General features: G+C 37.7%; 2 protein-coding genes and 1 pseudogene across 3 annotated transcripts; 1 reads left to right on the top strand and 2 right to left on the bottom strand.

Annotated features, from left to right (window-relative positions):
* The first annotated feature begins 657 nt into the window (after nucleotides 1-657).
* On the top strand, nucleotides 658-4,380 carry LOC128031025 (C-type lectin domain family 9 member A). 2 transcript variants are annotated; one of them, XM_052619212.1, is made up of 9 exons: nucleotides 667-995; nucleotides 1,166-1,249; nucleotides 1,677-1,733; nucleotides 1,860-1,967; nucleotides 2,460-2,494; nucleotides 2,853-3,027; nucleotides 3,100-3,257; nucleotides 3,552-3,667; nucleotides 3,939-4,380. In XM_052619212.1, the coding sequence occupies exons 1-9, from the start codon at nucleotides 932-934 to the stop codon at nucleotides 4,123-4,125; spliced, it is 984 nt and encodes a 327-aa protein (XP_052475172.1). In that variant the 5' UTR covers nucleotides 667-931; the 3' UTR covers nucleotides 4,126-4,380. The 2 variants fall into 2 exon arrangements, with proteins under 2 accessions (XP_052475173.1, XP_052475172.1); XM_052619213.1 differs by lacking the exon at nucleotides 1,860-1,967 and having other exon boundaries at nucleotides 658-995.
* Nucleotides 4,284-7,496, bottom strand: LOC128031026 (G patch domain-containing protein 4-like; annotated as a pseudogene).
* Nucleotides 7,497-7,714: 218 nt separating this feature from the next.
* LOC128030616 (GON-4-like protein) lies at nucleotides 7,715-27,151 on the bottom strand. Its single transcript, XM_052618388.1, has 31 exons — nucleotides 27,007-27,151; nucleotides 26,239-26,486; nucleotides 26,059-26,148; nucleotides 25,681-25,922; nucleotides 25,429-25,503; nucleotides 25,250-25,300; nucleotides 25,084-25,134; nucleotides 24,881-24,979; nucleotides 24,311-24,421; nucleotides 24,051-24,227; nucleotides 23,748-23,967; nucleotides 22,590-22,691; nucleotides 22,463-22,503; nucleotides 22,276-22,388; nucleotides 19,781-19,982; nucleotides 19,522-19,608; nucleotides 18,925-19,096; nucleotides 18,669-18,819; nucleotides 18,142-18,292; nucleotides 17,681-17,797; nucleotides 15,758-17,506; nucleotides 15,200-15,494; nucleotides 14,927-15,090; nucleotides 14,630-14,827; nucleotides 14,370-14,513; nucleotides 12,625-12,930; nucleotides 12,436-12,546; nucleotides 12,098-12,272; nucleotides 8,789-9,062; nucleotides 8,595-8,697; nucleotides 7,715-8,510 (listed from the first exon to the last, which is right to left on the bottom strand). The coding sequence occupies exons 2-31, from the start codon at nucleotides 26,465-26,467 to the stop codon at nucleotides 8,397-8,399; spliced, it is 6,114 nt and encodes a 2,037-aa protein (XP_052474348.1). The 5' UTR covers nucleotides 26,468-26,486; nucleotides 27,007-27,151; the 3' UTR covers nucleotides 7,715-8,396.
* Between the last annotated feature and the right edge of the window lie 493 nt (nucleotides 27,152-27,644).

The raw sequence follows: 27,644 nt of genomic DNA on the forward strand, positions 1-27,644 counted from the left end.
ATTACTTACAAACCCGTACTACTTTCTTTCTCCTGTGGAACGCAGCAGGAGATATAAGGCAGAATGTTAGGAACCGACATCCTCAGTCACCATTCACTTTCACTGCATACATTTTTTTTTCTTTACAGTAAAAGTTCCAGTCTGTTTGGAACAACATGATGGTAAATAATGACAATTTTTATTTTTGGCTGAACGATCTCTATAATTCTTGATGTTCTCTACATTTTATCACTTTAATTTACTGCCCCCTCTTGTGGCAATATGGTGACAATACATCAGAGAAAATAGTTTCTTGTCAACCAAGGATGAATGGCAGAATGAAAATTACCTTTCAGTAAAAATTATCTATATTGCTTCTTTATTGTGTATATAGAGGCCTTAATTGTTTACGGCTTTTTTACACATTTACATATAAGTTTATGATAAAAATGTCAAATGTATCTATCGACTTGGATTTTTACAGTCAGGTTTCAGTTTAGACATTATAATAATGTCTATATGTGAAAATAATTCACATTTTCTTAGTGATAGGACTACATATCAAACTTCCTCAAAAAGCATACAAGTTTATGCCATAGTGCAGGAAGACCACAATTTTGAAAGATATCACTTCTGCTTTCAATAGTAATTGGAAATGTTGTATTGTATTGTTATTAAGCTTCCATAAAGGTAGAATGTAGCATTAACAGACACTTCAGAAACCTCCTTGTGTATGAATATGATAAATGAGACATGTTTTCTGACCAAACCCAGACAGCAACCAGATCTGGCCAACATGGATTTCACGATCTGGGCCATCACTATGTTGCTGTCTGGGAAATCTGTTCTTACCAAATTCTGATTGCCACAAATGTCTCTGTTCAAGCTGACTGACTGGATTTAATCACACTGCTGCTTTCTCTCTGGTTGTGGATTGTGAAGGTGAGCAAGTATGGAAGAAGAGTTGTTTTATTCAACAGTCTGCTTTAAGCCATTTGATAATCAGAAATCTACAGGTAGGTGTTTTTCTTTTTATTTTGTGATGGCAAAGAAACTCAAGATCTTACAATAATATTAACATTTGCTCAGTCTGTTTAAAATTGTTTTTAAAGTAGTTTTTATTTTTATTCATTTATTTGAATAATCATAATATAAATGAATGAATTGAATTTTTGTCTTATTAAAGTTGAAGTGGCAAAGTTCGAGGAGTCTGTTTATGCGGAGGTGAAAATAAAGCGATCAACTTCACAGACAGCTCCTGAGACCTCAGGTAAGAGATCTGTCACAAAAAAAAGAAACATGACATTAACTATAAAACTATTTTTATATTTATGTATTTAGCATATTTACAATAATCTATGTATCAACTGTAATACTGTTTTATATATATATGTATATATATATATATGTGTATACACACACACACATATGTATATGTATATAATATATACATATATATATACATATATATATATATGGATATGTGTGTGTGTGTGTGTGTGTGTGTGTGTATATATATATATATATATATATATATATATATATATATATATATATATATATGTATGTATATACACACACAATTTTAAATTGGGGGATTTTTTAACAAGTCTGAATGACATACAAATTATTTCACTTCTTTAAAAAAAAAAAATTGTTACATGGTACTTTTTCCTTTTCTGCTCTTTCCTGTTCAGCTGCAGAGTGTTCATTAGACAAATCTGTTTTGCCAGCACATGATTCTCTGACGGAAGGTACAGAAAATTGTATACCTATCATTTAATCCTAACAAAACAGAACATCTTTAAGTCTTAATTTGTCAAATGTTACCATGCATCATAAGCTCGCACTATACTCAAACTAGTATTATTCTTATTCAGCAAAAGATGCCACCACCCCAACCTTTTCAGTGTACAGACGAGCTACAGTTATTCTGGGGCTGCTCTGCTTCCTGCTGCTTGCCGGGTTAACAGCTGTCAGCGTTTTCAGTAAGGATAAGCACTCATTTACACAACACCAAAATATCATTCAGTCCTACATTTGGTGCGTTCTAGCCCTGTGCAAGGAAGCTCAAAGACCATGTTGGTTTAAGTGCTGTTGAGGTTAAACTGGTTTAAGTATATTCAATCAGAGCTAGAATTAAAGTAAATAAGAAGAAGAAGAAGAAAACAAATAAAATAATAAGAGTACTCCTGATGTAACCTCAAAAAATTCCCAACATAGACGTGTCAAGAAAAGAGAAATGTTGCTGCGTGACAACACTGGAAACTTTCTCAAGTGTCATGTTGTCTTATGTCAGAACTTTCACAATTACTTAAAAGCTTATATAGGTGCAATGTAAGCCAATGGAGTGATTAATGCCTACTAAACTTATAAATACTAAAATATCACAGAACCACTGCATTGCATGAGTCTACAAGTACTATATATTTAACTAACAATTTGCCTTTTTTTCCGTTTGTTTGTTCTCTGTCTTGCAGTATACATTCACATGTCAAAATACAACAACATTCTGGTAAGAGTAAAGCCTGAAAGACATACAGCACCTCAAGGGATAGTTCACCAAAATATGAAAATTCATGTTAAGTTGATCCAAACCTGTATGAATTTCATAAAAGAAGATACAACATAAAATATTTTATTCCATACTATGGAATTCAATAGGAACCAGAAACTGTTTGGTTACCTACATTGCTCAAATATATTTTGTGTCCATATAGAAATCCGTACAGGTTTAGAACAACTCAAGGGTGAGTAAATGATGACAGTTTTCATTTTTGGGTGAGCTTTTCTTTTATATAGTTTTAATTTCCTCTCTGGTAAACGAAAAGGACTTTTAATAATGTTTAACCTCAGGCAATCACTTTATACAGGCCCAGCACATTCAAGAGAAAGCCACCAATCTGCAACTACTGGCAGACAAGGAAGTGCTGGAGCGAGAGAGAGCCAGGCTGAAGACACAGGGGGAACAGATGAATGGCACACTGGACTTCATACTGAAGAAGAGCCGCTTTTTAGTGGATGAGTACTGTCAGTCCACTGGAAATGGTAAGCTGTTGTACTGAATCAGGAGTGAAGTTTGTTCTTCCTCCAGTTAACCTGAGCTATTCTCCATCACAGGGGTGCAGTGTACACCTTGTTTTCAAAATTGGATTCAGAATGGCTCCAGCTGTTACTATTTCATGAAAGACTGGCCCTGGAAATCGTGGACAGAGAGTCAGGAATACTGCAAGGGATATGGAGCTCAGCTGGCCATAATAGACAGTGTTGAGGAACAGGTATAGAAAATGAAGTATTAAAATACACAAGAATGGTCTAATTTTTCTCTTCCTCAAAGATTTAATCTCCAAACTTAAAAATAGTTTGTCAGTGTTCTTACAGTCTTTCCACTAGCCGCAAAGAACTACAAATCTTTTCTGATGAGTTCAAAGTGACTTTGAAACATTGACATTGTGATCAACAGATCAAGCATCTTGTTTACACTGTACAAGATATAAATGACTGCCAACAGTAAATTTACTGTATGATTTCCATGATTATAACACTGTTCTTATAATCTTATGCAAATTCAGGAATTCATCAATCGGCACGCCCAATCATATTATGACAAATATCACGGGTACTGGATCGGACTCTCTAAAAAGAAAGAAACTTGGGTCTGGAGCACTGGCGCTGAACTCGAGGAAGGGTAAGTCTAAAAAAATGGCAACAGAAGAGTAATTTGATAATAATAATAAGAAATGTCATTAACTAAACTATTTCATTTTTATAATTATTTGATCATTTTTACTGAAGTAACAGGCAGTATTTATATAATAAAAAAATATATATTTGTTTCTTTTTTTACTGAAAATAAATTTCCTTTTGATAAACCACGAAAAAGAAGAAATGGATCAAAAAATATTAATCAGTTACAATTAAAAAGCAACCACCTGATGCTTTCCATATTTTCCTTTCAGTTTCTGGGTCGATGACCCCTTGAAAGGATACGGGGAATGCGTTCTGTCAATGCCCAGCAAAAACCCACTGAAAAGCTGGTTATCAGCATATTGTTCCATGAGGAATAGATGGATCTGCGAAGTGGACGTTTTAACATGGCCAACCTTCCTACAAGCCCAACAAAACCAAAGTGGCCCCTCAACATGAGCAGAAGACAGTTTGATTTGTAAGCAGTGTTTTCAAGTTACAGCTCCTAGAGAGACGCCTACTGTAGGAAAATGACTTCTGCCCCATCCTTCCTGTCTGTCAAACATCCAACTTTGTGACTGAATAAATCCTTCAGCCACACAAATCACTCCAAACTGTTCACAGTTCATCACATTTTTGTAATTGTCGATATGCTATGTAATATGCATTACACAAATGTATCGCATATCAGTCAAATAAAATCATTTCACGTCACCTGTGGGTCTCAAGATTGACTATAATTTGTAAGAATAAATATGAATGCTGCATTACAAACATGATCTGAACAGGCTTGCATTTTTTCAAGTCAAGTCTCTCAGTTAATAGTCTGTTACCGAAGAATTGATCCTAGCATCCTAGCCCAGATTCTGATCGACGACTTGTGTTTGTAGTGAGTTTGGAAGAATGCAAGTTCACTCTCTGCTGTTTTTAATTTATTTTTTGACTCCTATTCCTTTTTGCTTCGTTTCATTTTCTTGTTTTTCTTCCTTTCATTCTCCTGTCCTTCTGTTTGTGTGTCCATTATCTGTGCTTCATTGCTAGCGTCTTCTGTTACCCTCATTGCAGTAGTTGAGTTCTCCGTGGTAGAGCTCTTTTTCTTCTTGAAGGTATTATCAGATGTTTGTTGATACTCAGTACTGTCCTCCTGTAGTTGTTTGCGGTGTGCGTCTGTGGATTCCTCACTGATCTCATCTGCGTCAGCCATCTCAGCAGCCACCTTGGACCGTTTTTTCTTTTTCTTCTTGTGCATGCTGTCATCTGTCGGCAGGTGTGTGTCTTGCTCCTCTGATGTGTGTGTGAATGCCTCATTCACATCTATGCTGCAGTCTCCATCAACACGATCCTCAGGTGCTGCTTTCTCTTTGCGGTTTCTCTTTTTCTTCCTCTTCGGCTCTGAATTTGCGATCAGATCATGATTCACAGAAGCATCATTAGACTCTTTCCTCTTTTTGGGTTTGCCGTCCTCAGTATCATAACTCGAAAGCACCCCTGTCGTCATCTTATCTTCATGGATGTTATTTTCTGATGGTTCCTCCTGCCTTTTTGATTTCTTGCGTTTTGTTTTCTCTTTAATATCTGGATGTCCATCACGATTAAGACAATTGGTGTTGCTTGTGGATGTTTCAGCAGTGTGGTTCTTCTTACCATCCTTGATCATGAACTCCTGCTCCTGCTGCTCAAGCCGGGCCAGTTTGGCGCCCATGTCTGGCTCCTCTATTCACACAACAAACAAACATCACCATCTTATCTTATCTTATCATACACGCACCCAGACAAAACACCAAAAGGTACTATTACCAAGGCAACAATTAGAAATGTTTAAATGTTTAGTATTAAAATAGTTTAAATTCTAAAATTAAAGACAAAATAAAAATCAAGTTAAAAAAATATAATATGAACAAAAAGACAAACTCAAAGTGAAGTGAAACCTAAAAATATAAAATGCTAATTCAGGTTATTAATACTATAATAATATATAACTAGTAAAATAACACTGATTTGATAATATTACACGATCTATGAATGAAGTCCTGCTCAAATGTGATAGATAGAAATTGTTAAATGCAGGAAGTTCTAGTATTAAAATTTAAACTAGTTTGACTAACACACATTAATGTGAGGATACTGCAGATTGGGATGCATCATCGTGCAAACCTGAAGAGATCAGAGCTTACTTGTGTGCTGTGCGTCCTCCACAAGCTTTCAGCAGATCTGTATCTGGCAGCCTAAAAGAGACAGACAGAAACACAGACCGTTGAGCTGGCTGACATGAAACAATGATAGTATTCAATCTATGAGGATTTTGTAATATTGGCAGCTCATACTTTGTAGTGCTGGAAAGGTCCAGGTTCTGGTCCTCATCTTCAGAACTGCTGCTCCTGTCATCTGATTCAGAGGTCTTTTCTGACTGCTCCTCACCAGACAGCAGCGTAGCTGACTAAGCTGCCGTCATCTGACTTCTTCATCACCACACCGTTCTAAACCACAATGACAACATCTGATGATCCAACAAAGCAAATATGCTCTCATTCACAAAAAACCCAGTTTGCTATAAATTTGATTTTTTTTACAACTTAAAATTGTGTGTATTTACTAACCAGATTTATCAAATCACAAACAAGCTATATAAAAATATTTATATATTCTGCATTTCACATTTGCATTTCCTAATCTAGATGTCTGACCTTGCTAGTTATGTTTTTTGTTTGTAAGTGGCTTTGGATAAAACTGAACTGTGATAAATAGTCACAAAATGTGATACATAATGCTTATGAAAAAACAACACCCGCTGTAAAGAGATGATTTCGAAGTAATGGTAAAAATGTACTTAAATCCCCTTCATATTAGTCACCTGACCTGTTTCCACAACCAGATTGGACGAGGCTTTATTAAAAACATGGTCCCACCAGTGGAACGTGAACTGCTCGCCTTCCTTATGGCCCATCTGAATACAAACAGTACATAATAAATACAAACATAATGTACATTTAAGGCCTATGACAGCAGGTAGCTTAAAATCTCAAAGGCTAGACATAAATCAATTGACCTGCACAGAGATATGCCTATATGTTCCTTTTTGCCAACATTTCAAATTCATGTATAATTATTGTACACTGGTTTTATGACCTGATATTAAGAGACTGTAAAATGCAAATACAGGGTGAACCACTTAGAGCATCATAACTGTCCATTATGCATAACTAAAATGCTTTGCAAACAACCATCATGTCCATGCTGTCAACTACCTACATGCTGTATTCAGAGAAATTATCAAATGACAAAAGGATGTTCTCTCAACTCACCCCTCTTTTGTCACATTTAATTTTGACTTTAATAGCTTCTGAGATGCCATTCTCTGACCTGCCCAGACATTTACCTGCAATACAAGTCTAAATATTAGTTAACATCAAACAGACCTGGCGTGTGTCAGTCGGTTGTTTACATGAATATGCCAAAGAATATGCAGTGTTTCAGATGTATAAAACTGTCTGCACGGGTCATGTTCTGATTTACCTTTTTCCCATCCGTGTCGCAGAAGCTGCTGCTCTGCGAACTTTAGTCCTGTACTCTTTTCTTGGACCATTTCTGGCATTTCCACAATAACTTCTCAGAACTTGGACAAGGAGGCTGGAGTTAGTAAAACACAAGATCAGGCAACTGCACATATAGCGCTTCTAAATATCTGTTAATACTAAATAAATTCTTAAACTGTCAAAGAACTGTAAATCCGATAACACATTATAAATAAATTTAGGCTCGTACCGCTATAAAAGAGGAAAATGGGCAATAATCGCTACCACGCGTTCAGCAAGGGAGACATGACAACAGAAGGACACGCAACTACGGAAAACTAAAAGGTTCAGCGCTATTGATTAACGAAACGCGCTTAACGTAGGGCTTTTTTGCTTTATATTTATAAAAATAATATTACCCAATTCACATGAAATAGTAAATATTATACAAACAGATAATCAAATGCAGTATATTGAAAGACTCGTAACAGATTTCAGTCTTTTAATCAAAAAAAAAAAAAAAAAATCAGTGAACAAGTTATACTGCGTGTAATATACACACAGCCAATTTTTTTATTGTATTCAGTCTTACACAAAACTCAGTATAAATAATAATTTTACCAATTTTCTCTCGAGATTTCCAACAATGTGTGCATCATTCGCAAAACTAACATCAGAAGCAAAATTAAAACAATCACCCCAATATAAAAATACTGTACATAAACCCCTAACCCCCTATACCTGTATGTTCATATTTTCACAGAATATACAATAAGTCAGTTAGCAACGATGTTGGTGAGAATCTGCTGGTTAGTGCTTTACATTGAAAAAAAATCTGTATCTTTTCACTAATCAAATTAAATTTTGTGTATAAAATCTACCCACCAACGATAATATAACAATCAGGCCCTGTCAGAACCGGAGCCATTTTTGTGCTACAATTCTTCAGTAATAACTTTTGTGTATGTTGGATTTCTGTGTTTAGCATGTGTTTGATAACACCTTCATATTTAGTGGAGTCATACTTCATATGTTACAGAGACCTTCTGACCCTTTGTCACCATACTTAAAATACATCTTTGTCAGGTGTTATTTCAAGTTTTAGGATTTATGTGCATGACTAGTCTCCAGCTAGATGAACTGAATCAGTGTTTTAATGCACATAGTCAGCAGTTCATATGAATGGAGAAAAGTCTGATCCTTTTATGACTGCAGGGCTCAGTCCTGTTCCTCATCAGTGGCAGACTGCTGCTCGGCAGCCTCGTCCTCCGAGCTGGCTTGACATGCTGATGTATGGAACAGACGCATCAGGTCCCGAAATCTCCTTGAAACCTGCAGAGGCAGTGATGTTAAAAAATGCAAGAAAAAAAGAATGCCAGAATGCTACTAAGATCTGTATCTTTATAACTCTGGTACCTCGCTGGCTGTTTTGTTGCCGAGCTGCTCTGACACAGCCTGAAAGGTGCTCTGATTGGCTCCTTGCTGCTGACAGGCAGTAAGGATCACTCGATCTGCCTCCCTGTGAATCAGATGATAAGAGAGGGCCAAGTAAAACACAAGCACCATCAGAAGATGCTCGAAAACACATCATGATCTATGGTTGTGCTTACCTAGTCCAGAGAATGACCTTCTCTCCACTGGGAGTGAGGGAGATGTTTTTGGCACACACAGGTGTGTCTAAGACTGGACTCAGTGTGCTCTGCTGAGTGGCATCTCTCTCTCCGGATTCAGCTGAATCGTCTTCATCCCTACTGTGCTGTAGTGCAGTTGTATGATGCATCTCCTCTTCGTTTTTCTTGTCATCGTCTTTGTTCTGTATTTTCTGCTCCTCTAGGACTGGAGAAGTGGGTCTCTCATCTCCCTCCCATACAGTCCCATCACCATCTGCAGATCAGGTAAAGATTATTTCTTTTTTTTTAACGTCAGGAGTTTCCAGTAAACTGTCAGTACACTGTAGATATGACAATGAAAACTCCTGCATTTTAAAACAAACATATATTATACTATATATAATACATAAATCGATATTCTATATATATGACCCTGGACCACAAAACCAGTCTTAAGTGTAAATTTTTCTAAATTTAGTTTTATACACCATCTGAAAGCTGAATAAATAAGCTTTCCACTGATGTATGGTGTATTATGATCGGAAAATATTTGGCCGAGATACAATTATTTGAAAATAAAAATAAAAGCAACATTGGGACATTATTACCATTTTAAATGCTACGGTTTCTAAATGCTACGATCATCCAGAAATCATTTTATAATTTTTTGAAACATTTCTGACTATTATCAATGTTGAAAACAGAATTTTTATTATTTACAGATCAGTGTTGGGTATAGTTACTTTGGAAAGTAGTTAGTTAGGTTACAACGTTACCATCAATTAAAAGTAATCAGTTATGATACAGCGTTACCTATTCATAAAAGTAACGCGTTAGAGTACTCATGCGTTACCAAAAATTAAAAGCCGTTTGCAGCGGCTCACACATGACAGACACAGCACCCGGCCCCTTTAAATGCACCTAGAAGTCGTGACTCCCGACAATGAATAACGTCAGTCATCCGACTTAATTAACACTGCAGGATAACAATAACAGGAAAGACGGTCAGCAATCGGCTATTCCACATGGCGTTTCATTTATTTATTATCACAGAACATATTATTAATCAAAATTCGCACCTAACGTTACCCAGCCCGGGTAGCCTAGGCTACTGTATATTATGAGCACCACAAGATAACTCCTGATTTTTCTTTAACTTTAAATAATGCAGTTATCAAAGTACAAGTATGCTTACTTGTAAACACAACCTTAAACAGGCTTGCAGATTTAAATCCATTTAGAAATGATGAACAACCAGCCAGCCAATGATCTAACAGAAATTAACAGCTGCCTGTCAAACAAAAATGATAACAAACCGAATTAAATCCTTCACTGCCACACAGGCAAATGACAAATCGCTTAATAGCCGAACTAATTATTATTAAAGTGTCACTCACAGTCACAAGCCTAAATTCGCTTTAACACAGTCCTCTTACATTTACTCTTCAAAGTAGTGATTAAAACGTAGCGTTAAATTTGAGGTAGAATTTTTGGCGGTCGACAGAAGCTTTTCACCAAAGCAGAGTGTGCATTTTACCGTTATGTTCTTTTCTTTTTCGTTTGACACATTGAAAATAATGTGCGTACTTCCATAAACCAAACGCTGTCCTCTTATGGAGTTAGAAATGTGTCTTTATTACATGCGAGAAAATAAAAGATCTGAGAGAAAAAAAAAAGTTTGAGAGAAAAAGTTATCACACTAATAGCAAAATACATTTCATGAGAGAAAAAACAATATTTGAGAGAAAAAGTTTTCATGCCAATAGCAAAAAATAATAATATTTGAGACTAAAAAAAGTTTTGAGATAAAGTATTTTGTCATAGAACATAAAAAAATATACATTTGAAATTTTAAAAATTACTTCTGAGAAAAAAATCTCTCTCAAAATACTTTGAAAAAAAACTCCAGGCGTGAAACTATCTAAATCAAAACATTAATTTGGCATTTGATTTAAACATAGTATAAACCAGGTGAGTTTGCAAGTTTACCTAGCATGATGGCTGGTTAGCTTTACTAGCGATTAGCAAGCAAATAATATAATACACGTTCATTCATGAATATGAGTGCTATTTTTTAATGTTTAATCTTCAGTGATACTGAACTTGCTCAGCCAGCTGTGTGTCATCATCTTACCCAAACATTGGAGTGTCCGTGCTCACTGCTCAACTTAACTATCCATAAGGCAGAGGCATCTATGCAGGTGAACCGAACAATGGTGTAATGATTCAGTTCGACTCCCAAGACAAGACGATGCTCACCCGACTGGCCAATAGGAACGTGGCCCCACCCATGACACAATTCTCACAGTGAAAGCAAAATCCTGACACGAGAGCAAGAAATTGCATCAAGAGCAAAGAAAAGCGTTTCGAGAGAAACACTTTTTTTTTAGAGAAAATATTTTCACACTGATAGCAAAACATATATATTTGAGAGTTTTTTTCAAAGTATTTTGAGAGAGATTTTTTTTCTCAGAAATAATTTTAAAAATTTCAAATGTATATTTTTTTATGTTCTATGACAAAATACTTTATCTCAAAACTTTTTTTAGTCTCAAATATTATTATTTTTTGCTATTGGCATGAAAACTTTTTCTCTCAAATATTCTTTTTTCTCTCATGAAATGTTTTTTGCTATCAGTGTGATAACTTTTTCTCTCAAACTTTTTTTTTTCTCTCAGATCTTTTATTTTCTCGCATGTAATAAAGAACCAAAACTCACTCCATATCCTCTCTGCTATCTTGCCGGGAGTTCGAAAAAAAAAAAAAAACCCACACACACAGGGTCAGGCGCAGGGCACAGACGTATCACAGCCATTGACTTTACGTTCACAGAGCTGGCTCCGCTGATACATCCGCAGGTGGCACAGTAGACCTAGGCAAAAAGCAGGCTGCAGTCGGGATTTTCCTTTCCTTAAAATAACGGATTACTTTTTTAAAAAAAATAACGAAGTTACTGATTACTTACGCACGAAACTAACGCGTTAAGTTACAAATTTCAGGAAAAAAGTAATTAGAGTACTCTAACGCGTTACTTTGTAACGCGTTACCCACAACACTGTTACAGATTATAAAACTCTTTCCTGTCAGTGTTGATCAGTTTAACATCTTTGCTGAATAAAAGCATTCATTTCTTTGAAAAAAAAAATAAAAATTATATATATATATAAATATATATATATATATATATATATATATATATATATAAATATATATATATATATATATATATATATATATATATATATATATATATAATTATTAAAAACCAAAACCAAACTAGAAGTAAATCAGAAATAAATTATGCTATACCATCATGTGGACTGTTTGTTCCACTGCCAGTCTCATCTTTAACCTCTTTCTCTGCCTCTCCATCCTCCCCTTGTACTCTTTCTTCTTCCTTTTCCTCCCCTCCTCTTTCAGATTGTGCATCCGCAGATGGAAATGCAGAATCGCGACTCTTCAGTACCTTGGAACCATTAGTGGCCTGATCACAAAAAACAAAATAAAAAACATTTAGGAGTCCTCCTCAATGTGAAAAACACATTATGAGGAAACAGTCTCTATCAAAACATCTTATAATAATTGTGGCAATTCCATATATTTCAAGGCTTTGTTGTGTCAAACCAAAAACTGAGCATAGCAAGCACCTTGTTGCCATTACAACGCAAGCATCCCTTCCTCTTATGCCTGCGATGCTTGGCTTCATGGCCGGAGTCATGACAGGGACATGAGCAATCTTTTTCAGGCCAATCACAGTCCTGAAAAAAAAGCATGAGATTAACAACTTATCAAGAATGGGGGAAACAAATTCACTGGGATGAACAAAATGAAGACACCTTGTAGTTGCCATGTGTGCGCATTTCTTTCCTCCTCCTGCTCCTGATCTGTCGAATCTTGTGAGACTCTTCATCTTCCTCTAGATCAGGCAGAGTGACTTCCTCAAATCCTCCCCATACACCACCTCTAGAGGCCAAACTCATCCCCGCTTCTCCATCTGTCCCAGTGCCCACGTCTTCCGGCCAAACCGCCTCTTCAAACTGGCCAGGACGTGCTGGGGGTGGACGCATCTCATCAAAAAACATCCAAAATTCTCCTTGTAGGTGTGTGTGGCCTTTAAGAAGGGTGGCCATCTGTGTTTTGAGCTGAGTTACAAAAGCAGAAATAACAGGATTTAGGAAAACAAACAGTCTAATAAACTTTAAGTATTTGCTGTGAAGCTACAGACAAACGATTGATTCAATAATATCAATTAATGCTACATTCATTTACAATGGTTGTGTATTTCTATAGGACACACTAGGGCTGTGCGATTAATCTAAATTGTCATAAAATTACTATTTGAGCGTGCGCAAATTCTAAATCGCTTTATAGCACGATTTTCCACGGCCCTGACCTCTCGATCCAATCAGAATGCAGCATGCCTAAATGTAGTGCGAGAACAGAGCAGACCGGGTTTTTCCAAGCCCATGTTAACGGATCATAACGTTCACACTGCATGCTGTAAAATATGTGAACAGAAAAGGTTAGAAATAGAAATGTGCGAAAATAATTAATATCTAGCGCATGAGCATAGAGAGATTTGTGAGTGCACAGGACACAGTTTGAGAGAGAGGAGAGACACATACTGTATACGCACTGCAGACGGAGTACAGGTACGTGTGAACCTGGCGCAACACATAGATTTCAACACATGAGGCACCGCTGCAATGAGCTCTATGGCCATACTGTATATGCACTGCAGACGGAGTACATGTAAACCTGGCGCAACACATAGATTTCAACACACGAGGCACCGCTGCAATGAGCTCTATGACCATACTGTATACGCACTGCAGACAGAGTACAGGTACGTGTGAACCTGGCGCAACACATAGATTTCAACACATGAGGAACCGCTGCAATGAGCTCTATGGCCATACTGTATACGCACTGCAGACGGAGTACATGTAAATCTGGCGCAACACATAGATTTCAACACATGAGGAACCACTGCAATGAGCTCTATGACCATACTGTATACGCACTGCAGACGGAGTACATGTAAACCTGGCGCAACACATAGATTTCAACACACGAGGCACCGCTGCAATGAGCTCTATGGCCATACTGTATACGCACTGCAGACGGAGTACATGTAAACCTGGCGCAACACATAGATTTCAACACATGAGGAACCGCTGCAATGAGCTCTATGGCCATACTGTATACGCACTGCAGACGGAGTACATGTAAACCTGGCGCAACACATAGATTTCAACACGAGGCACCGCTGCAATGAGCTCTATGAACAATGCATGGCAAAAAAAAAAAAAAATAGATTATTTTAACTTATGTCTGTTCTAGAGACATGTTACAACTTTTTGATGTAGCTCTAATTGGGTTTCTTTTGGAAATGCATTTCAAATTCATACTGAATGCATTTATGACTGTAAAGCATGTCTGTGTGTGTCAAAATAGTGATAAAAATCAAAATCGCAAATTTGATCAAAGAAATCGCGATAGTTTTTTTTTTTTTTGTCCATATCGCACAGCCCTATAGGACACTGCAGAAAACTTTTCATTTTATTCTTGAATCCTATACCTCTTCAATCCCAGCAGGACTGAGAGGACTTCCACTCTGGAGCGCTCTCACTATCTTCTGGTAATGAGATGGATTCTCCCCAAAACTGATCTCCAACTGACGCAGGAACCGACGACTCCTCTCAAAGGCTTGCTGTTCTTCAAACTGGGGTTAGGACAGAACATATAAGACACAGTTTTGATTTCTTTTTTTTTAGCCACACTGATTAAATGACTTATTTCCACAGTTCTCTTTTCTGTTTGTAAAATGACTGCAATTACCAGTCCACACTCCAGAGCTTGCTCAGGTAAAAGGAAAGCAGCAAAGTCCTTGAGGAGCTCAGGCCAGTCCTTGAGCAGAAGTTTCAGCTGGGAGAACAACTCTACAACACTGCGACTCTCCCCTGCCTCGTCAAACTCATAAAGCAGCCCTAAAAACTCCTCCACTTTACCAGGAATGTCTTGCAAGACCTCACGCACCTACAACAGCAAAATAAAGGGAAGGAAGATGAGAGACAGGAACAATTAGTATTTCTCTAATCGATGTAAAGGAGATGCTAGTGAGTCAAGTGGTCTGACCCTGTTGAGATAAGCCTGGGCAAAAGCCATATCTTTGCTCTCTCTCATTGGATCGTTGTCCAAGATGTGGTCATCGTACAACAGGAGCAGCTTTGAGGCATCTTTACTTCCTCGTTCCTGTCGTCGAACGCGCTTCAGACTACGAGGGGGTGGGCGACCACGGCCTGTGAGAGTCAATAAACTGAATCAACAGAACGTTTCATATTGAAAAATTTAACCAAACCACAGCTCAATTCAACTTAACATCACTGAAAACAAACAAGCGGTGCAGACCTCTTCCACGCCCCCCTCCTCTCCCGCTGATCTGTGGAGGGTCGTCACCAGGCAGTGCTTCTCCCTCAGGAAGCTTTCCACCTTCTCCCTCCCCCGCTTCCATCTCATCACCCTTCATCGCACCATCATCCTCGTCCTCGGAGTTCTCCTCCTGCGAATTCTGGGACGCAGGGGAGTTTTGGGAGTTTGGGGAGGTGGGGGATGTTGGGGAAGTGGGCGAATTGTCCTCCTCAGAATCTCCCTCTCTGCACAACCTCCTCTCTGATGCCAACCAGGTCAACTTCTCCATTGTCTCCTACCGAAGGGAACACAGAGGAAACCGATTAATAAAACTGTAGAAAGAAATTCATTAAAATGACTCCATTTATATTTCTTATTTCAACCATTTAAGAATAATACTTCACATAACATCATATTTAAATGTGTCCTTGCAATCTCAAAATGACTATGTATTTTCATTCTGCATATTCTAATGCTGTGATGCCTAAATTCACCTGTAGCATTTAAAATGACTGATATGAATTTTTAGTATTTTAGTTTTAATTTATTTAAACAAACCTGAAGCTCTGGAACGGACAACACCGATTCCTCTGATGCTGATGACATCACTTCCTCTTCATCCTCATCCTGTGTGAGGTCATCGAAATCCTCCTCTTCTTCATCCCTCTCTCCATCTCCATCTTTCTCTCCATCTCCATCCTTCTCTTCCCTATCTTTGTCGCCTCTTCCATCCCCATCCGTTTTCCTGTCACCTTCTCCATCACCGCTCTTCTCGCCTTCATCCTCATCATGTTCTTCATTTCCCCCACTCTCCCTCTCCTCGCCCCGTCCCTCCTTGTTCCCACTGTTCTGTGTCTCTCCCCCGCTGGATTGTTGGTCCCTCCCATCTCCAGTGCCGTGTTCACACACTCCTGGTGTTTCCTGTTTGCCAGAGGCAGATTGGACAGGAGGACACTCTACAATATCCATCTCCACCCTCACAGAAGCTTCATCACCACCGTCCGTGCTGGTCAAACTGGAGTCAGGGCTGCAAGAGGACTCTGAGAGTGCCAGGAGAGGACTACCAAACAAAGCGCCTGCCATTTCCTCTTCCCATCTGTCTCCAACCATTTCCTCAATATCCTCTTTTCTTTCGCCAGCATCTTCTCCTCCAATTGGCGATGACGTGTCTGGTGTGATGATGTTTAAAGGCACTTTAGTGCAACCCTTGTTATTTAGGACTACGGAGCCATTAGGGATGTCAGTTTTCTGGGATAAACTTCCTGGTGCACCTTCAGCAGGAAGTAGAGCAGGTTGGTTCAGAACGACTGAGTCTTGAGGCAGAAGTACAAACTGAGGAACCCCTGTAGATGAAACGGTTTGAACCAGCACAAACTGAGAATTGTCTTCTGCCGGTGCTGCTGTCAGAAGAGAGACTTCAGACACAGACTTCTGTGTCATCTTTCCAGTGTAGGGACTTGAGGAATGTCCCAAGGCCTGCGTACCAGGGACTAACTGTATGACAAGATCCTGAGAGGGAGATGTGACCAATCTGTGCGGGGCGGCATTTTCATGGGCTTTGATAACAACCACGTTATCTGATGGCAATTTCTGTGTGACATTCATGCATACTGGCTGGTCCATAATGACAGCAGGGTTGCTTACGTTTTTCATATTACCAGAGGACAGGGGCAATAGCTGGGGTAACCGGGGGGCTGGTTTCAAAGGAGCAAGTTTTCTAGGTATGGTCCGTTTCTTCTGATTATTGGATATCTGCTGCATGCCACACGCCTTGACTGTTCCAGTACTAAGTAGGGGGATATCACACGGGGGTATCTGAACTACAGCGGGGTGCAAGTTGGCAGGAGGGTGTGCCGGATTACCAGCCCCCAATTCAGGAGTAACATACTGGAAATTAACAGGACAAGAGGTGCTCAGTGGGACAGTCCCATGAGCAGGGGTCAAAGGGGGGTGAACCAATGGGAACACCCCATTTATAGGAGTGATAGAAGTTTGGGTCAATAATACTACACCATGTGCTGGAAGAGGTGTGGACACATTTGTCAATACATTTCCTGAACCTGTGGGACATGGAGGCGCTTTAGCCAGTGGTGTGAGAGTAGGACAGGCAAAACCACGTAGAGGTCGAGATTTGGGCTGTGAAGCACGAATTGGTCTCTGTGAGGGGTGCAGACGCAGAGTGACGCCTTTAGGGAGGAACTGTGGGTAGCGTGTTCCTTTCGGGAAGACAAGGGTAGGAGACTTGATGGAGGAGGTCCCCTGTAAACTGCTCTGACAAACTGCTCTATGGATGTATGGCAAGCTTTTCTGTAAAGAATTTTGAAACCATCAGGAGTGCACTTAAAATCAGATCAAATTATTTTAGAATGGTTTCAGTGAGTTTAAGGCATTTAAGGTTGAGGTTGAGGGCCTTGTAGGTTGAGGTTGAGAACCACTGGTCTTGTAATACCTTCAGGCTGTAATAGTTTGAGGTTGTAATACCTTCAACCAGTTGGGCATCACGTCTTGCTCTCTTTCCACAGGAGGGCACTCCTCTCCAGGCACCACAGGTCTGCACATCACAGGTAATGGAGGAACAACACGATTCTGGCAGTAAAACTAAGAAAAACATTGTCATAAAAACATTTTACCACCATAAAAGATTCTATGCGAACAGGCACTTCTAACAGCCACTGCAGTGATGCAATGACTTTACCAATCAGCGATAGGCTTTCATGTAGAAGGTGGGACATATTCTGCCATATTGCAAGTTGCAGTTTCTCCCATTCATAAATAACAGGAGTGAACCGTCTTTGTATATCTATAGTCTTTGTCCCCATTCAATAGGTCCATTCCAGAAGGTGTTGAAATCAGACAAATTGACAGAAACTGGGGATAACTAGGGGCAAATGTCCAACACCACAAATACTAGTGTATATAAAGATGATGAACAGATAGATCACCTTGATGATGTTGTGTGGGGCTCTGGGGGACATCATGTCCTTCACACGCACACGCAGCTGCTCCTGACGCTTGGGCCGGATCAGATAGCGGCTTATAAGATGATATGGGAATTCTGTTTGAGCAAAGTGCTTTAACCCCAAGACTAAGAGACTGTAAAGAGATGAGAGCAGGGGATGAAAGAGAGGCAGAAGGTAAACTGGCTGGAGGTATGGCTAGTGTTTACTAGCTGTTGTCACTTGTCCAAACTCCACAAATTGTGTGTTTTGAAACATGACTCTGCAAAATACCCATATTAACATTTCTTTTTTTACTGACCAATTCCAGTATTATTGGTGAGGCATTTGAAAGCAAAAGATGAATCTTAACTTCTCAGACAAAAAAATTGTACACACGTTTTTAAAAAGTGAAATTATATACAAACACTAGATGATATGCTATATATATAGATAATTCAATTATTTATAGATTAAAACATTTACTCCCAGGACTGAATCTAAATGGGGTAGAGAGTCAAAGCCATTTGTACCCATCTTCTCCTTTGGTGTAAGAATGTTTGCTGCGTGGGGGATGCAGTACTGGATCCAGCCTGCAGTGTGGAAGAAGCTCTGGGTACAGAAACACAGAGCGTGTGGCCAACAACCATGCAAGACCAGCTGGAAGCAGCGGGTACGAATGAGCTACAGAAACAAACCAAGCATACATACATCATATACATACACATTTATGCATGTGCAGTTGATTTGATTAACTGGGTTATATGAAATACATATGAGATGCCTAACCTGAGTTTGGGTGAATGGGTTTGGGAGGAAGATACAGAGAAGGACATTGCTTTAACTCCTCCAACAAGTTGAGGGAGGACTGCAAGTTACACACCCTAAACATGCTTCTAAAACCTGGATTAACCATTGATCTCTCCTCCTCTGCCCGCTCCGCAAAAGACAGCAACTCCCCCTGTCAACACAGGACAGGAAACAATTATTGTAAATTTACATCTCAATTTTTGAGAAAGTTCTCATTTGATTTTGATATAGGGATGTCAAAGATGTTAAAACTCCTTTATCATATCACATTCTTTGCACAAATTTTGTATATAATACATCAGTACTTGTGAACATATCAAAAATAGATTCATGTAAAACATAACATCTTGAAAAATTACAATCTCTATATATAAGGGAAAATGACACTTTAAAACTCAGAGAGAAGGAAGAAAATGTTTGTAAAAATGTAACTGTACTGCTTTTTGAATTTCAATAACCAAACAAAAATAATAATAATAATAATAATCTGTCGAGCAACACAACATTTTATTTCCATGTGTCAATTCAAAAAAAAAAAAAAAAGACACTGGTGTGTTTAATTCCAAATTTTCTTACCAGGAAATGTTTGGTGGTTTGAGCTTCACTCTGTAGTGCCTTCACTGGGTTGCACAGCATATTGACCTGTGTCAGTAACTGGACATGCTGCGGGTTTAATTTCAAACCAAAATTAAATCATATCAAGATAACACAAGATGAGTCCCCTATGTATTAAATGAATCACACTTTTTGGCAAAAGACTAGATCCTTGAAACCAAGATAAATTAAGTAAGTTAAGCATGTTCATTGTGAATTGTGGTGTTTAAAACTCTCTTACTTGCTGTATTTGCTGCTGCAGTTGTATTCTCTGAGGAGACGTGACCACCAGAGGACAGGTGGGCTGCATAAGAAACATGCCAGGCCCAGTTGCATGCTGGGTGAACCGAACCTGGTTCTCCCGTCGCTGCTGCAAAGCATCCAGCTGCTCTCTGACTGTCCGCCTGCAGGCAGTCAACATGTGAGCCAACGGCTCCTCCAACCTGATGACAAATAGAAACAGTGAATCGTTAGAGGTTAAGGGAAGTTCTTATATTTGCACAAGAAACGTTCAAGAAAATCTGCTGAACTGCCATTCTGATGAAACATAAAACTTCAATTATTATACAAGAATATCTAATTTACTTTATCAGCTGTTATTGGATTTTGCCTAGTGAACTGTAGATGCTCATTTCCTCATTCTTTTCATTTAGATTTCCTTTGTAGTCTCTTTAAATTAACTTCAAATATACTTTTTTCAAATATGAATTGTTTAAAAACACTTTAATTTTCCAATTTAATATTGATCAAATCTAACAGTAAATAGCCATTCTTTCATACATTACCACATTACCACATTGTCATGCCCAAATTTACTTGTATCAGATCATATATTTTTTATTTGTAAAACAAAATAGTGTAAAATTTTATTATACACCATTTATCAGTTATACGATAGCAATTTATCAACAGAGTTAAAAAGAATTAAAAATATATATATTAATAATAGATATACAAAAACTGAAATTAAATTACTTTTCATTTTAATTCTATATTGTGAAGACATTCTAGGAGAAATTAGTGCGAGTTGATTTTATCAAGAGAGAATTTACAGAATCAAGAAAAGTGGGCATTCCATATAAAAATGGAGCCAAACCTAAATGTAAGTGTGCAATTGTGACAGCTGCATACATACTAATTGTATAATAGAATTACCAACAGAAAACAGAATTATGACTCAATGATTTGTATATTTTCTTCAGCATAAATGATGACACTGTTACATCAGTCATCAAATATGACTGGCAAATTAAACAGACCAAACATCTTATACCCTCTGTACCCTAGAGAATGAGCATTACAGGGACATTCTGCACACACACTTACTCTCAGTGTGGAAAATACAGCACAGACGTCAATGTACCTCGTTAACATTTAAAACCCCCATCAACCACATCTCGGTCTGCATCCAGAACACAGCGATGCACGTGGATCACATACACACTACAACCTGTAATGACCCCTTCTCAGGGTAAATAATAAGCTGCAACAGTGTGCAAGATGTCCATCTCAATACAGTTTTGTACTGATTGTTATTAACTGATTGATTGTTAAATACATACATTCTTAAAAACCATAGAAGTTACAAGCTTGATATGATGGGTTTTAAATAAGGCCTCAAAAAGGGACTGTTCATGATCATAACATTAGAAAAAGGGCATACAGTTTAAGGGATGCCCTTTCAGTAGGTGACAGAGGTTTGATTGTGTGTGTGTGTGCGCGTACGTGCATGTCGGGGTTATGTTTTCCAGTAAATGAGCTCTATTTAAAGCCTCTGTGTCTGGATTCTGCATGTCGCACGTAGGTGAAATCTTTTCAGCACGTCCACAGTGACGTACAGACCTGCACCTGTACAGTACACAGCAGTGGTGGGAAGGGGGATGGGGGAATGAGTGTGTTTAGACTATAGTGAAGGTGTATATGTAGCTCTGCGGTGTCCATTCCGTGTCCAGGGTCTATAGTGAAACAATTGGACACTTCAGAGCATTTATCTGCCTCCCTACCCAAACAGACAACAGCATTCCTCTGCTGCTCTGTCCCAAAGGGAGGACCCAACTCGAGGGTGTAATAGCATGTCTTTTTGCTTTGCATTTTGCACAAGAAAATACGGTTTCATCAGAAAGCAACTGCATTTGGCTTTCTTTACATTAAAATTAATAACAACATTTATGCACATGCAATTAAATAAATACAGGCTCAACAATAAAAAAACAAATATTTAAGAAAATAGTCACTAGTCACTAGTCTCTCTCTCTCTATCTCTCTCTCTCTCTCTCTCTCTCTCTCTCTATATATATATATATATATATATATACACACACACTGTTATCAGAGATATGTTCCTTTAAAATTATGGGAAAAATTACATGTGTGAAAAATTTGTGTATAATATTACAATACTCATAATATATCAATATATTAGTAATACAAAAAATATATAATTTCCAATTATATTTCAAACATGAAATAATAAATGTAAAAAATATTATACAGTTACAAATAAGTTAAATAAAAAATCTTTAATTATAATAAAATGAAAATTAAATGTGTTTAAACAAATATATATAAATATATTTATATATATATATATATATATATATATATATATATATATATATATATATATATATATATATATATATATATATATATATATATGTGTGTTCATAGAATGATTTAAAAAAAAAAAACCTTACTGTTGATTCCTTGACATGGGCTGGGGGAGGGGTATGTTACCTAATGGCTTGAGGGACATTGAATTGTGGCGTGTCATTGACCTCCTCATCACGTTCCTCTTCTTCTTCATGACCTTCCTCATCTTGTTCTTTGGCAGCCAACTCATCATGGAACTATAAAATAGGAGGGAAAATGAGTGAGGAGTGACTGGATTTAGTTTGTTTCTGTTAGTGTTAAGTCCTCTTACTGTCTCAAATAGCTCTTCCATGAGCTCATTGACTTCCTTCTCTGCAAAAGAGAGATGAAATCATTACTTAAAGCAAATACTTAAAACTGAGTGTTTTATCTAATCTACAACCTGTACAAAAACTCACTTGTGATACGGACAGCACGATCATTTCGATAATCCTCCAAATCTGGCTCGTCTAAATCATCTAAAAAGTTATATTCAGGGTCATCATCTTCATCAGCCTCTTCTGAAATACAGAGAGAGAATCGTCAGAAGAACTGTGTATTTTATGTGTGTGAACACACGTAAAGCAGTGATGCTGAAAGGAAACCGGGGAAAAGGTCAGGGGACGAAAAACATGAGTGGAAAAAGCAGAGGTAGTATTTAACCGCTGACACACACACACACATTAAACTAGACTCACACTCAGAGGAAGCCATTAAGACATTTAAGAAAAGTGCTTTGACAGCATCTGTGTGCAACAGGCATGACAGTGATTTGTTTAAAGTACACGATCACACTTGGAGGTTCACTGGTTCAGCCCAGGCCAGTAAACAACAATAAGAGGTGTCAAAAACAGCCCCAAATAATATCTAATACACTACCATTCAAAGGTTAGGGGAAAGGAATCTTATGCTCACAAAGTCTGCATTTATTATTATTTCAAAAATCAGTGAAAACAGTAATAGGTGAACTATTATAACAATTTATAACGACTGTTTTCCATTTTAAAAAACAAATTTATTAAGCTGAATTTTCAGCAGCCATTACTCTGGTCTTTAGTGTCACATGATCGTTCAGAAATCATTCTAATATGCCGATTTGGTGTTTTAGAAAAGTTTTCTATTATCATCAATGTTGAAAACAGTTGTACAGCTTGATATTTTTGTAAAAACTAAAGTATCATTTTCAATAGAATGTTCAAAAGAATAGCAATTAATTATTTTTCTATCTTTAGTAACAATGCAAAAGTATATACTTTCACTTTTCAATTTAATGCATCCTTGCTAAATATTTATTCTTTTGGGTAATGTTCAGAGTTACAGTTTCTTCTAACTTGTAAGAACTTGTCTAAAAACTTTGGTCTGCATGTAAATAAGTACCTTACACTAAACAAAAATTATACAGACTTTTAAAGTAAATACTAGCCTACTCAAATTAAATAATGTATTTATGACTGAATCATAATTACAATATTAACAGAAATAAAAGCAAATTAAATATAATAATATATTAATATATAATATAATGAAATATAATCTTTTTGTGAACATCATGTGCAGTAGACGCTACACCTCCTGACCTTCATTGTCCAGATCAGAGGTCATGAGTCCCTGCAGCCATTGTGTCCATTCAGGGTCCTCTGGTGTGGAGACGTTATCATACATGTCTGGCGTGATGTCCGGCGCACAGAGCTCTGCCTCCAGCTGATCTAAGGGAACGTCCCTCAGTGGACGTTTTGACCGAGTACGAAAAGCTACCAGACCGTCATTCGGCTCCCCTCCGCCACCACTGCTCAAAGCCTTTAGCAGACAGGCAGATACATTTTAAAGAGAGAACCAAATACACTAGACAAAAAGATTTTTGAGTCTGTGTGATCTGGTACCTGGTAAGGCTCCATGCAGAGAGGACTGAGTTCAAGTTCTTTATCCACAGCATGTAGTTTCTCAATGAAGGGGTCAGGGGCCCTAAGGGACCGTGAGATGCCACAGGATTGAGGAGGTGGGGCAGGAGGACCCATAGGCACAGCTTCAACTATCAAGTGTCTGGAGAGCTTGGGATTCTGTGACAAAGATGAGGAGGGAAAAAAAGAGACTTAAACTTTGAACAATGTGCAAAAATAATGAAATATGAGTGTGTGTGTACCAGTCTGGGGCTATTGCTGGCATCATCACATTGGGGAGGCGATTGAGAGGTAGAACGTCTGCTGCCACGTGGAGAGGAGGCTGTGCTCTCCACATCACTCTCCAAAAACGTCTGAGAGAAAATTCAAATATATTCTTTAAGAAATCCTTCAAGAGGCTGTTACTGTAGAATAGGGTAGTGATAAACAAGTGATTATTAAACCACAGCTTGTTAAATGCCTTTTAATTTCACATGTGAAAGGGGCATTCTTAAAAAGGCACAAAAAAAGGACAGTTATATTCTATCGGCCAAAAAGAGGGAGGGAAAAGTTGCAAAAAAAAAAGTATTATAAATGGACCTCTAACGAAAAATAAGTTCAAAAGATCATTATTTTAAATTGATATTGAACTTTTGACAAATCCAATTCTTATTCTCATTGAATAAAAGTATGAATTTCTTATTTAATATTTTCAAAGTGGTGTATGATATTTATACAATAATTCAAATAAAAAATGTAAATAAAAAAAGTCCTATTTACCAGTACATATATATTTTTTAATAAGTATGATATATTGTGTTTGTGATATGCACCTCCTCAGCGGTTTCATCTTCCTCATCTTCATCAGGACAATACTCTTCATCAGAGGAGTCCTCCTCTTCTTGCAGGGGAATGTCCACAAACTGGGGTGGCTAAGGAGAGAGTCCCATTTACCAATTAGCAGTGAACATCAACCAAACAAAACCCCCAAAACAATACAAATTCTCAAAGGTGATACATCATAACAATCTGATACCTTAATCTCACTTGGCTTCTTTATTGAAGAGATGTTCCAATTGCCCATCCCCTAAAAAAAAAGAAAAAAAAAAAAGGAAGAAATCAACACCCTCACATGTAAGAAATTCAAATTCGCAAAAAACATTTTTTCTCTCATAAGAAAAATATTAATAAATCACACTCACCACCCCTTTCTCAACAACTTCTTTGAGCTTAGAACGGGTCATTTTAGGCTCCTACATAAAACATGACATAAATATACTATATCAAATGTAATAAATAAACAAAATGAACAATATTACAAATAAAATTACCATTTTCAAATGGACATCCACTATAAGAGATAAATAGAGGTGGAACTTACAAACATGGGCATATCTTGTGTGTCTCTTATAGCAGCTTTCATCATGGCCACAACATGCTCATTGGTTACCACCTCCTGAACAACAACAAAGTAATTTGTTAAAAAAACTACTACTGATTTGATGGTAAAATTTCCTTATAATGATGTTATTTTTCCTGAAGGTTCACAGATTGTTTAATTACTACCAGATCATTTGTTCAATGTCTCAAGAACAACTGCATAAAAACTAAACAGACTTGAAATCAGACTCACGTGGATGATGTCACGAACGTTGACAGTGGAGAGCTGGAGCTTTTTGGATTTGAGCGTTAAATCGCTGTCCAGCTTCTTCAGCTCTTCCTCACTCTCATCGTCTTCCTCAAGCTGTTCTGTAGTCTTCTTCAGATCTCCATTCTTCTCAGGGATCTCTCCTTCCACCTGAGTCATTTCACTCTTCTTTACATTCACTCCATACCGTTTCTTTAGCCACTCCTCCCCTTCACACCTGTCCTCATCTAACGGTTGACAAACAATAACACTTCAATCAGACTTTGGAAAACAACTCAATTCAATAGTTCTGTTTATCTTAGTTAGAAAGTAACATAATTAAATGAAGAGTGGTTAATGGCAAGGCTAAATGGTCTGACTCACCCACAGTGATGACCAGACCCAGCTCTGCATCCTCCTCTGACTGTAGTGGGGATGAAATTGGAGTGGAGGACTGGACACTGCCACTGTCATCTTCATCATGGCCGACACACACAGGAAATAACCAAATATCAAGCTCTGCTCGAAACTTCAATCAAGTAATACTGCTTGTTTCTACACTACCTGCACTGGAGTTCTGCTCATGGCAATTGGACTGATGGAAATGTTTGTCTGGAGACAGTGTCTGGATTGAGGTCCAGCTTTTGTTCTTAGTGGATGTAGAGACCTTTGTTCTCCGTGAACTAGAAGAGAGTTTGAGAGAGAAAAGAGATCTGCTGATAGATTCTCTCTTAGGGGCTTTGGCAGGATTTGGTTGTGGTTCTGGAGAAGAAGACTTGCGTTTCCAACCCATGTTCAATCTGTCTCTGAGCCTGAAAAAAAAAAAAAAAAAACTTAGTGAAACAAACTAATGTCTTGCAACAAAGTTAATCCTCTAAAGTATGTATTCAAGAAATTATGAAAATAATAATAATAATAATTAATTAAGAGTGAGATAATCAAAACTAACAGTACAACATTCTTCCTGGTTATGTTTCAAAACCAAGCCTAGACAGTTCACTAGTATGGAGCAGAGCCAATTAATGAAAGTAATAAATTATAAATACAGCAGTGTTTCGTTTATATTCAGTGAATGTTTTTCTGGTGTAAAAGAACAGTATAAGCATTTTTTTTCTAATTCACTGTTAACCAAGCATGGAGAGATGGAAATCACAAACAGTGAATTTGTATGTTTGTTTCTACATATGTTAGCTTATTGGCTAACTGAAGTTAGCATTGCGCCCCTACATAATACATACCACTTGGAAACAGTTTATATTTTGACACGAAAGGACGTTATTTGCTGTGTTCACATTTTATCATGTAATGTAATATCATGTAATACCCTCTTACCCACGAACAAGTGTTTGAGGCCATCGGTAGTTTTCTAATTCACATTAGCCCGCCGCTTCACAACAAACGGCGGGTGTTGCGTTCATTTCCTTCCCCCACAAACACAAGCGACGACAAACCATTCCCTCGCCTCCGTGGAGGTCCACACAACCACAATATTTCATTAGATTAGATTAATAATCTAACAAGCGTTTTGCGAGGGGAAAGAAAAGAAGCTAAAAATATGGCGCTTCGACGGCGGCCAAAACATTTTTCCCCCGAGGGAAAAAAGCTCCTCAAAATGACAATGATGAACGTCTGTAACATCTGATATGCTTCCTTATTTTTTATTCTAGGCACAATTATATGTTTTTATGACTGCTATCGGACTGTGAGTCTATTTATGCTATAAAAAAAACATTTTTTATTATTATGTTTTATTTTAAACGATACAGTCAGGGAGTGAAAATAAAATTTAAATTAAATTAAACAAAATAAAATAAAAATAATTATATAAACAGAGACTTTTCGGTCTATCTTAATTATTTTCTTTTCGTTAGAGAACATACAGTAGCCTGAATTATCTTCGTCTTTCCTTATACTAGGCTAGCGTATAGTAACGGATACATAGTTTTCTATTGCTTTGCACATTTACAGAG

This window comes from Carassius gibelio, chromosome A16 (assembly GCF_023724105.1).
Source record: "Carassius gibelio isolate Cgi1373 ecotype wild population from Czech Republic chromosome A16, carGib1.2-hapl.c, whole genome shotgun sequence".
NCBI lineage: Eukaryota > Metazoa > Chordata > Actinopteri > Cypriniformes > Cyprinidae > Carassius > Carassius gibelio.

What these genes read in the sequence shown, in the direction of transcription:
- LOC128030616 (XM_052618388.1), bottom strand. Translation starts at nt 26,467, where the DNA reads ATGGGTTGGAAACGCAAGTCTTCTTCTCCAGAACCACAACCAAATCCT. An exon ending in AATGTCCCTCAAGCCATTAG is followed by an intron (nt 19,983 to 22,275) that starts GTAACATACCCC and finishes ATTTGTCATCAG; the next exon opens with GTTGGAGGAGCCGTTGGCTC. An exon ending in CCCCACACAACATCATCAAG is followed by an intron (nt 17,798 to 18,141) that starts GTGATCTATCTG and finishes TGTTTTTCTTAG; the next exon opens with TTTTACTGCCAGAATCGTGT.
- LOC128031025 (XM_052619212.1), top strand. Translation starts at nt 932, where the DNA reads ATGGAAGAAGAGTTGTTTTATTCAACAGTCTGCTTTAAGCCATTTGAT. An exon ending in AACAGCTGTCAGCGTTTTCA is followed by an intron (nt 1,968 to 2,459) that starts GTAAGGATAAGC and finishes TCTGTCTTGCAG; the next exon opens with TATACATTCACATGTCAAAA. An exon ending in GGCGCTGAACTCGAGGAAGG is followed by an intron (nt 3,668 to 3,938) that starts GTAAGTCTAAAA and finishes TTTTCCTTTCAG; the next exon opens with TTTCTGGGTCGATGACCCCT.